Raw genomic sequence first — 11,444 nt, 5'->3', positions numbered from 1 at the left:
GGCAGGCGGGAATCGAATTCATGCGGCAGTGGCTTTAGCTTCTCAGTGCTGTGCTTTAACCCGCTGCACCACCAGGGAGGGTCTCTTTTTTGTATTTTAACCATTGCTCTTTAATGTATTTTGACATGTAATATGAACAAAGATCTACCTAAATATTTTCCTTCAAATGGGGAACAACTTTTTGTTATCACTCATTAATTTTTTTTGGTTCTTTATTGACTTTTAGATGATACCATTTTCATTAACTCTTTCTGTATATACTTTCAGCGCTGTTTTCTGTGGCTGCAGTACTGTCTTGTTTTAATTTACCTTGCTTAAAATATATGTGTATGCATATGTATATATAATATGTTCCCCCAACTTCTTTGTAAAAAATTTCTTTATAACCATGCATATAGTTTTCCAAATAAAATATGGAATCATTTCAGAATCCTTGTATTCTCCCTATACCCTCCTTTTTCCCTATTTGACATTTTGTTTAGATTTGCATTACGAGTCCAATTTAATTTTGAATCATCAGTCTTATGCAAGTATTTGTTAAACTGACTTGGGAACTAGTTCAGGTAGTATTACCTGCCATACATCTATAATGAGTAATTTTGAGAAAACAAATATATGTACCATATATCCTTGAAGAGATGTTAGACTGTAGATGAATACAAATGTTCTGCATTTACGATCAAGAAACTTCACAAGTGATAATCCTGTTCTAATTCTGAAAAGTTAGTTGTTCGTTTACTGTTAGAATATTGTTTTTCTCAGAAAGCTTTCCATCAGGCTTTCTTAAAAATTATATGACGGTTGAGTAAATGGACAACTTGGAGGCTTTTTAGTTCACTTAGGTAGGACTCTGTGGAATTAGTGAGTTCCGAGTGGTCAGTAGTTAGTGGGGAGGCTGCCACAAGGCTCAAAATCAGGGCAGGTGTTGTGCTTTTAAATACAGTTGACCTTCTGAAACAGAAGGTGGCTAGTGATGAGGGGAGGGGAGGCAGTGGGGAAAACCATATGACTATCTCTATACTTAGCCAGGTAGGCCAAATAAGTGAGGAGGTTTGGTTTCTCCAGTTCCAAGACCAGGCTCACAGTAGATGCCAGGGCAGCTCAATAGACAAGCTGTGTGGAAGAAAAAAGAGAGGTCGATTGTTGCTAACTGGACTGTAATATAGGCAGGAGTTGAGTATTTGCAAGTTCTGAAGGTTTTCCTATGAAAAGAACAGGAGCAGCTCAGGCCTGTGGAAGGCATAATTCTGATGGTAGTTTATGAACAGTGGAGGAGAGAGTTGGGTGAGGTTGAAGATAGCTCCCATAACATTTCATGACATATTTGCCATGACAAAATAATTAAACTTTCAGAATGTGCTCTATAAAAGCACGATATCTTCATCTTAAAAAATATCAACAAACTATGGCCTGGAGCCAAATCCAGTCTACAGCCCAAACTTATAAAAGTTTTATTGAACACAGGCCTCACCTGTTCATTTACATATTATGCATGGCTGATTTAATGCTACCATAGCAGAGTCGAGTATTTGCAAGAGACCCATATGGCCAACAAAGACTAAAATATTTACCACCTGGCCTGCGAAGAAAATATTTGGTGATATCTCTCTTAGAACATTGTTCTTAATATTTAGTGGGTGCCATTCTGGAAATGTTACCATGATCATAAAACTTGAAATTCATGTATGGATATTTGAGAATGATTAGGCCACACCACTTCCTGTGAAGAAATATTTCAAAAGTTTTTGTTGTGTTAAAGCTTAATTTTCTTACTTCTATCTTTATTTATATCTCCATCTCTGTCACAAATTTGCTAAGCTAGTTGGCCAACAGATTTGTTTTGTTTGTATCAGACCCATGCTTTTAGCCGTACTTGAGAAAAGAGAATTGCAGTGCCTGCTTCGTTGTTAAGACTTCTTTACTACCTACTAAGGGAGCATAATTTCTCGGTCAGATGTTGTAAACTCCGCTCTTCAAAACTCTCCACAATCCAATCTCCATTTTTTTTTTTCCAGTGTCTATTCCTCTCTTTTGTGTTTCTTTTCTACTGAAGGTATGTCTTGTCACTGACTTTTATTCATAGTGCCTGCATTATCCCACAGTTCCAGGGTCTTTCTAGAACCAGACCTTACTGGTAATTGATGAACCATTTGACAACGTGACATATTGAGGAAAGTCCAACCATTTATCAAGCAAACCAATCTCAGGTTAAAAATAAATGTAAACAACATGTGTTTTGCCAAACATACAACCGTTCTTTATAGAGTCTTTATAAGATTTGACTCTTCAAGAATATTTTAAAGGATTTGGAGAATAATTAGGAAGTAGCAGGATCTTTGTGGAAAAGGTTTATTGAGCCTTTTGTGTATTAAAGATAAAATTTTATTTACTTATTTTGGTGAAATGCATGTGAGTTAATGTTCTGAAGAACTAGTTTGGATGCATAGAGGGAAGCTAAGGAGAAGACTCACATGTAATTTAGGATTCATATGTCTGCTAGGGTCGGGATGTTATCTTTATGGTGCTAAATATTGAAATCATATAAATACACTCGGTAGTTAATAACTGAGAAATCCCATTGGCATTTATTGAGGACACACTAGGTCCAAGGGCCTACTGTGCTGTATGCTAGGGATACAGAGGTGATTTGCCTTGAGGAACCCATAACTAGAAAGAAGAGATCAGATGCAAAAATACTTACTGCTCTATGGTATGATGGTATAGCAGGTGAGTTTTGCAAATGGGAGAGTCCTAAAATGAGAGAAGATGGGAAAGGAAAATGGGAAAGATCAATAAAAAATAAAGAATTTGGCTCTTATTTTGGGAATCTAAGCACTTTGCTAAGCAATTTTATTGTATAAGTTAATTCTTACAGTGAGTAAGTAGGTGTTTACCACCATTTCCCAGGCAAGAAGACTGAAGCCTCTGCAAAGATTAGGCAGAACTTACAAAGTTCCCTTGGGGGGTAAATGACACTCATACCTAGGCCTGCTCTACTCTACTGAGTGAAGAGTTGCCTAGGGAGTGAAACTGAGAGACAAATGTTGACATTAGCATTCGTTCTCCTGATGGGTGAGGGCAAGAGAAACAGAGTCCTCCTTATGATTGGGGTGAGGACAAGAAGATCCAAGTGCACAGGACAGAGTGAGGGTGTGGGGCTCCAGAATCAGCCCAGAATTTCAACTCATCATAACTGGATTCCCATTCTGGTCCTGCTGCTTCCCTGCCACATGGCACTGGTCAGGCCAGTGCCACTCTGTGTGTCTTGGGGTGTACAGTGGGGTCACAACTTCTGCCTGTAGTGTATGCAGGTCTGCAGCTGTGCCTGTCTTTAGGAAACACTCAGTGAGGAGAGCTGCTGTTTACAATACTGGAATCCACCTTCTCTTCCTCTGTTATGTTGCTGCGATGGTGGTGGTGGTGGTGGTGATGGTAGCAGGAGTAGCAGCAGCAGCAGCAGCAACAGTGGTTAGAATAACTAACAGATTAGATGTATACCCAAAAAATCCCACAATATTTGAACCCTCAATTTGAACATTAGCATTAGTTCTCCATACATTTCAATATTTAATAAGCATTTTCCACAGTTGGTCTCAGTGCTAGACAAAATCAGGAGTTAAAACATGCACAAGCCAGTTTGCCTGTGAACTAGTGTATCATTCTAGTGTGCTTGTATGCCACATCTTCCTGACAAATGACACATTCTAGAAAGTGACTTTTGGCAGTTGACACATCAGTAGTTGGAGCTGGTCTCCAACAGGCAGTGGTAGAGGATTATAGATGCTTTGGTGGTGGATGCGGTGTGGCAGTATACGCCTGCAAAGGTGTGCACTTGTGCCCCTGAATCATATATAGTGTTGTAAAGCAACTTTCTCAATGTAAGAGTAACACAGCTTTAAACAGAGAGTTTTGGGAGGTAAACTGTTCATGTAGGTTGAAAGCAGATCCACTGGAAGCAGTAAGCTGCATGCACAGCTCCGGAAGGATCATCAAGATTTAAATAATTTCATGATGATTTGAAGACTCCATTGTGCCCTTGCTGCTTCTCCAGATAATTTCAATCTCCTCATGTCATGGACAAGGCTTGGCACTTTATTTACAAGTTCAGATGGTTCTCAAGATATTTTATTGAGCAAAGTCATAAAAAGTTGGCCATTAGGCTTTAATTGAGCCCCTCCTTGAGGTGCTGAATAACAGGATGAATGAGACCCTGGGCCCTGTGATCCAGGAGGGCAAACATAGTTTTTACACATCCCTGTTTGGAGAGGAAAACATTTGCAGTGACCTTGAGATGGAGCTATCCCCACCCAAAATGAAGAAGATTGATATCTAACAGTTTCATAGTTCTTTATTGAACTAAAATAGCAACCTGGCCAAATATACTTCTCAGCACATTTATTATAGCCACATGATTTTATTTATAGGAGAAGAGATGCTAATTCCCTAGAATGTTAACAGGTCTCATTCAGATTGTTCTATTTTTACTTTGGAACAAATTGCTGAAAAGAAATATTTTAAGGTAAGTAGTGATTACAGCATACTTATCAAATTATATCTTAAATAAATTTTCTGAACTGAGAAGGAGTATAAACTGAGAAGAACGTAGTTTCCTTAATTCTATATTGTTTACATAAGATTTCTTCAAATACACTTTTATTGTAAGTCCCTGATTGCTTTCATGTTTTCTTTTACTAAATTTCTATTTTTTCACTAAACAAATGCAGTAGATAATAGATGGCCTTGAAATCCAGAATGGATTTTCAGAAATCATGGAAATGCTTTCTTGCATTATTGTGTACAATAATGTATTTGTTTTTTAGTGTGGAAAGTAGTCAAGTAGGTGAATTTATAAATTTCATTAACCCTTGGCAATGTGATATCCACACCAAAATGTACAAATTTTCACTTGACCGTTATTTTGTTATATGTCGCCATCGTTTCTAAGACAACATTTGTATCACCTTATGACTGAAATATAAAAAAAAAGCTGTGTTTCTTTATAGTGAAAGGCAATATATTTGAATGTTGACTGATGATATAAAATTGCTGCGAGGATAAGTAATTTTGCTCAGTCATTTGAATATCTTGGGCAAATTTCCAACCAAAACTATGAAGTTTTTGTCTTTTTTTCGGATGCCATGAGGAAGTCAAACTTTTTTTAAGTAGTACCTTTAATAGATGTCATAGGACATTCATAAAGTGCCTATAATTGGCCTTCCAGGGAAAAAGCGATATCAAAACACATTTAAAGTCATTTTTCAGTGGTTAATGCAGTAGTAAGAATTTGAACTTACTTAATATCACATAACTGATAAAATTTTATCAAGTATAATAATCATATTTTTGCATATCTGGCTTGTTGACTGTGATTAGTTTTGATGTCACAGTCAAATCAACAGCAGCCATTTGTTCATGTTTGGGAAGCAAAATTAAATAAGCCATTGAAGTACAGTAATCCTTGTGACAGCTACAGCAAAATGGCTATTTAAGCTTAAATTATCGCGATTCATTGTTGAACAGTTTTTTTTATTAAATATTGAGGAAAATTAGTCATATTTGTTGCCAGTATAGCTGTAGGCAATGAAGCTGTCTGTCGCTCTTTATGTAGACCCATATTTAACTTTTTCAGTTCCTTATGGGAACTTTTCAAAATTTTTCTCAGTAGGTAATTTTCACCAGTAAGTACAACAGAAGATCTACGTGAAAGTCACAACTTTTGAGGAATTTTTTTTTTTAGGATTTATTTATTTATGCTTACAGAACTGGGGTACAAGTCAGAGTTGCAGGGGCAGTAAGCGGATTCACCAGAGACAAAGTGGGGAGCAGAGCAGGCAGATGGACTAAGTACACTGCCGAGGGGAGTGCAGACGGGTCAGGAGAGGTCTGCCTCGCCATGTGGATCACCTCCAGGGCCAGGGATCAAGCTCACACTGAAGCTGCTCCTACTAGCTTGCAGTGCTACTTCCTAGCCCATTGAGCAACGGAAGATTCCCTGAAGAATCTTTTAGTACTAAAATCAGTGAATCATAATATAGGACTTTGAATTGAAGGATCAGAGGAAGGAGGGGAGCTATGTGCTGGGCATGAGCTCTGCTGGGCATTTTACATATGTTGCTTCATCTGTTTTCTGATAACCCAATACATAGATCTTCTCTTACTTCCCTTTTGCAGAGAGGGGAACTGTGATTTGGGACAGTTGCACATTTGTATGCCTCTGAGCTAAGGTTCATCTTGATGTGTCTGAACTCAAACCTTTCCTTTTTCCTTGAGTTTCAATTCTATGTCTTAACATTTTTTAAAATGCGCGACACAATGTGCAAACAAAAAACATGACCAAAAGTCCCGGAAAGAAAATCTCTGCTAAATAATGACTTACTAATTTGCATTTTCTACAGCACAGTAATAGTCTGTTTAACTCCTGTTTATGAAAGTTATCCTTGTCATCTTATCTTTCTGTTTCCCAAGTGGGAAACTGTCTGTTGTTGAAACCAAGCGTAGTATAGAAATCAAAATGGGCTATGAAGAGGCATTCCTGAACCTTCACGTATCAGGAATAGAGGCTGTCCAAATACTGACCTTCAGTTTGGAGCTTTGCAGTTCATAAGTGGACAGGTGGAAATACTGTGCTCTTCATTGCCCTTTGGTGCAAGATATATTCTAGGTTGCAGAGTAAGTGCCAACAGCAGCAAAATTATCGCCCCCTCCTGCTACTACAGTAAGTCAGCAATGGCCCTTCTGTGGTCAGAATGGCAAATTCAGCAGCAGCTATTCAACAGGGATTTGCAAAAACTTCCCCATGGCTGTTAGGAATCTTATTCAGCAGTGTCTTTGAAAACCCAATTCTGTGCAAAATTAACCACATAGAAATGACCTCGGTTATGATTAAAAGGGGGGGGGGAGGTTTAACACATCTAATAATCTAATATGTAATTTTTCTCTCAGTGTGCTTTGCACTTAGCACTGCAAAGTCTTTTAGGTGCCTATACATATACCCAGCATTTATAAGTTTTATAGTGGCTCAGAATGTTATTTCCATATTAACATAAAGCCTTCCCAAATTCCTAGCTTTATAGAGTCAGTTCACCATACAAAGACACTATACATCACTTAGGTTTGTGATGAAAGAATGGAATTGCAGCTGTGTGAGTACTACAATACCCAAACATGAATTAGACTCACAAGCATTTGGCAATAGTTCAGAAAAGGGGCTTAATCTGGTTTCATCTGAGGCTGCTTTTCTCTGTTCTACAACATCCCCCCAAGATGTTGTGTCTGATATCCGATCACAACGTAATGGGAGTGACGCAAAATCAGAGAAAGCTCTAAGAAGCCAGGGGCACATTTGCTTTTCCCCAGAGAATTTTTTCCTCCTACTTCTTTTTTTTTTTCCCCCACTCCCAGATTTCAACTCAGAAATTCAAGGTCATTCACCTATTAGATGAATTAATTATAAGCCAAAAGGCAGCATTCATCGTATTCTGATCTCACTCATATCTATAATTAAGGGTAAATATAATCTTCCATTTTAGAAATGCACCACCCACCCATTACATTTAAAGTGCTGACTGAAATGAAATAATAGTTCAGAGCAAGATGATTTTAGTTTAACAAGAAAAAAGTTGATAATTTAAGCTTGAAGCAGTTCTATTTTTGATTACCATTCAGTTATAAATCTAATTTAAGATATATGCTGCTTTTCTGTTACTCAAGTTTAATTCATGGTTTACGTTCTTGGTTGCATAAGCAAAGTTCAGTGGTTGATCAAGGATGTTAAATAGCTCCCCTGAAAAGAATGGGGGCAGGATTGAGAACTTGTTAGAAAGACAGTCTGAGACCCAGATCTAATGTAAAACAAACAAAAATTTTAATTGCAATAGTCCCTCGCAGAATGCTGCCTTTGGCGGTTGAGTGGCTGTGTTGGGGTGGCCTGGCACTCTGCTAAATAAATGCTTGCAGGAGGTGGACACCAACATCTTTAAACCTGGCTCACAAAGTTAGCTTACTTTGCTCTCTGGCTAGCATATTTTAAGTCCTAATATTATTCATCTTTGGAAGCAAAGAGTGAGTGAATAAGAGGGAGGGCTCGTCCCATCACGTTGCAGACAGTTAAACACTAAGCTGAACTCCGGATTTAAGATTTGCAGGTTAGCTGTGCACGATGCCACATCTTGCTTCCAGTGTTTCCTGGCAGACTCAGGCAGCTTTCAGCTGGGACCCACCCAGATAACCGCAGAGCATGAGCTTGCAAACCTGCAAAACCTAACGCCTTCGTGATCCCACTGACGACAAGCTTGCCTTTGCCCATTTTGAAAGTAGACTTCAGCTTTCAAGCTTAACTTTTATCAAGCATGGATTTTTCTTCACACATCTGTACAGATATTTATGTATGTAGATAAATTCATATATAAATAAGTGCCTTATTCTGTGCAGTGTGCAACTTACTTTAGGAAATTGAAAGCCATTAACTTTTTAAAATTTATAAACTCAAGTTTATAAGCCTGTGGAATTTTTTTAAATCTTTCTTTCTGCTACAACCCATTACTTGTGTGACGTAAAAGCCAAACAATAGTAAATGGACATTGTTCATTTTACGAGTGTACTCTACAATGAGAGCACATATATTTTTATCTGAATTTTCCCTAGGGGGATGATTAGGGCCCCCCTCAAGTGTGAGGAAATGCTTATTTTTGTTGCTTTAGAATGAGTCTATTGTCCGAGTGAAGAAGAAAAAGAAATAAACAGGTTTTAAAAAGAAAGAAACAGGAATGTGCTTTGTGTCTTTGTGTGTGCTTGGGGGGTGGAGGTAGCGGGGTATGCAGGAGCCATGCAGTGTTCACGAGTACTGAAAGGTCTTAGTCCTGTGTCACTGTCCATAGCTCAGGTGGCTGCCCATACAGGGTTAGGCGCGTGATTTGCTTACAACTGGACCATGAAATGTTTTCCTTTAAATTAACAATAAGGTCAGCCACAGCCAGTTAGCTGGCTTCTAGCAATCATTTTATATTTTTCACAGCTCTATTGTGAGTACTGCCGAAGCACAGTTCAGCAAGTGTGTTTGTTTTTATGTTGACCTATTGAGGGTATCTACTTTCTCAGAAATGAAAACCTTTACCAGCAGGACCAACAAGAATCAACCAGTAGATAAGCTAATTAAAAGGACACACAAGCATTTTAACACACTTGCTCAGCCGCTTTCTGAATATGATTTCAGTGAAAGAAAATGAAGAAATGGGGTATTATCTGTCAGGAATACATAGTTGTCAATGATAACATTTTCAAACTCCTCTTTCCAGTGAAATGAAGACTCATTTGTCGACTTACCAAGTCGTAAAGAGGTCATGGTTAAAAATCATTCAAAGCTTTATTGAGAGACATTTCAGTGGAAATTTGGACTTCGCATAAAATATAAACTTTGTTTATAAGGTTAGGGAAGAGTGAAAATGCAGGTTGGGTCTAAATCTTTTGGGTGCCACTTAACATGACAAATAAGTCACTTGAACCCTATACCTTATGGTTTCTGATGAAGGGAAAACTGGATCATAAAGAGCTCTGTATTTGCATTTGTCGTGTCATGTAACGTTTGGTACCTGCCTTAAGTTCAGAAGAGGTAGTTGTTGAGCTTGCAGATGTCAAGTTTTTATCTAGTAAATGATCTGGCTTTTGTCAGTATTTTTTATGTGATAAATATTAAGAAACTACCAGTGAGTTTATGACTCAAAAATGTGCTTTTCATCTCTGCAGTTTTAAAGTAATGTTTATTATGGATCCCTTGAAAAAGTCTTAAACTGGAATCAGTGAAGACAAGCTTGTCAGTGGCTGATTAGTCCTTTATATATTACTCATCCAGCACTCATAAAAGTCCCTCAGAATAGAGAGGCTTCTCTTTATCATATTTAGTTGTAAGCGGTGGAAAGGGGAGGTTTGAATTTTTGATTTTCCAGCTTATGGGTCATATTTGACCAACTGCTTTCACTTGAAGACATGCCACTTTGTTGAGCTATTTAGGAATCAAAAAGACTGTCTTAATTTAAAACAAGGACCCTTTGTTTTAGTTGGTGACTGCCTTGTGAAATTTTTCAGTTCTCAGCGGGTTAACCAGGGAACAGGGGCAGAGTCATAATTGGCCTATTTAGAGTATTTTGCATGTGAATAGTGTGTTAGTGAAGCATCCCTAAGTCTGTTGTGAGTGACATGGTGATTAGAATTTAGATTAGGGAAAACACATTCTGTACTTTATCAAGGACAGTAATTAGTTCAGTCAGTAAAAGTTGATTACAAGTAACGATAAAGTTAGATTTTTAGTAGTTAATTTTAAAATTTCTTTATTAAATAGTAAATTTGTTCTTAATATGAACAGTAGTTCTATCTACACTTGTTTTCTTGCATGTAAGAATAATTAAAAGAACAATGTATTTGATGCAGAGTATAATCAGACGATTTATATATTATGGGTAAGTTCCTAGTAGTTTTTAGAAAATGCTAATATTATATAATCTTCTGTATGTCATCATTTTCAGAAGTCTGGTAATTTGTCACACACATGAAAAGTTAATGATATTTGTGAAAGTTTTTTAGTGTTCAGATAAATGTTTAATCTGAGAGGATGTGTCTTAACTTCTGCTACTCCTCAGGAGGGCATTCTAAAGTCCTTTAATGTGCTCCTGTTAGCCTAGTGCTCTTGCCATTTCTATAATTGTGGAAGTGAACGTGAGGATTTGAATCTCCTCCCGGTTCAGTTGGCGTTTTCTCTTCTGTGGGTGCTGTGTACATTCGTGAGGATCAAGCTGTGCCGAGGCAGAGGCGAGTCCTCAGTGGGGTTGAGAATCTCCACTCACCCCCAGTATGATCAGCAGGGGGACGGTTTGTGCACTGGAAAGATCAGATTCTTCTGGGCTCTTGTTAAGGAAGGGCATGGAGTGTTCCCAGATAGAAGCCTAAGTCTAGATAAAGAACATTAGTCTTACATAAATGCCCTTTTCTTGCAAAATTAAAATGTTAGTCATCTTAAAAGATCAAAAGATTGTTTAAAGAGAATCACCTTCTACCTTCTCAAAAGTAAAGAATTAAAGAATTCACAAACTTGGTGATAGCTTCTTAGATTGCTTTTCTTCTCTTTGTTTTGCTGTGTTTTAATTGTTTTAGCTTAGCAGATGCTGTTTCTTTATTGCATTGGTTTAAGTACTAACAATCAGTTGGTGGGTGGTGAATGTGAAAAAATGAATCTTACATGTTTGTTCTCCCTTTTTAACCTTTAGCAGAGTCTCCTCGGAGGTGACATGGATATGGGCAACCCAGGAACCCTTTCGCCCACCAAACCTGGTTCCCAGTATTATCAGTATTCTAGCAATAACCCCCGAAGGAGGCCTCTTCACAGTAGTGCCATGGGTAAGGTATTCCTCTGTTTGAGTGCCTGCGTGATTACTAGTACTCTTACCTTCCTCTTT

General features: G+C 37.9%; 1 protein-coding gene across 1 annotated transcript in view; it reads left to right on the top strand.

Moving 5' to 3' along the window:
* TCF4 (transcription factor 4) overlaps positions 1 to 11,444 on the top strand; it is a 339,912-nt gene that overhangs the window by 209,297 nt on the left and 119,171 nt on the right. The window contains exon 7 of the mRNA XM_004683915.2: positions 11,256 to 11,385. Within this exon, the coding sequence (XP_004683972.1) occupies positions 11,256 to 11,385 (130 nt within the window). The remainder of the gene's footprint in view (positions 1 to 11,255; positions 11,386 to 11,444) is intronic.

This window comes from Condylura cristata, unplaced genomic scaffold (assembly GCF_000260355.1).
Source record: "Condylura cristata isolate star-nosed mole 26May11 unplaced genomic scaffold, ConCri1.0 scaffold00016, whole genome shotgun sequence".
Classification (NCBI taxonomy): domain Eukaryota; kingdom Metazoa; phylum Chordata; class Mammalia; order Eulipotyphla; family Talpidae; genus Condylura; species Condylura cristata.
The sequence above is the reverse complement of the archived record's forward strand: the minus strand, read 5'-3'. Positions and strand labels throughout refer to the sequence as shown.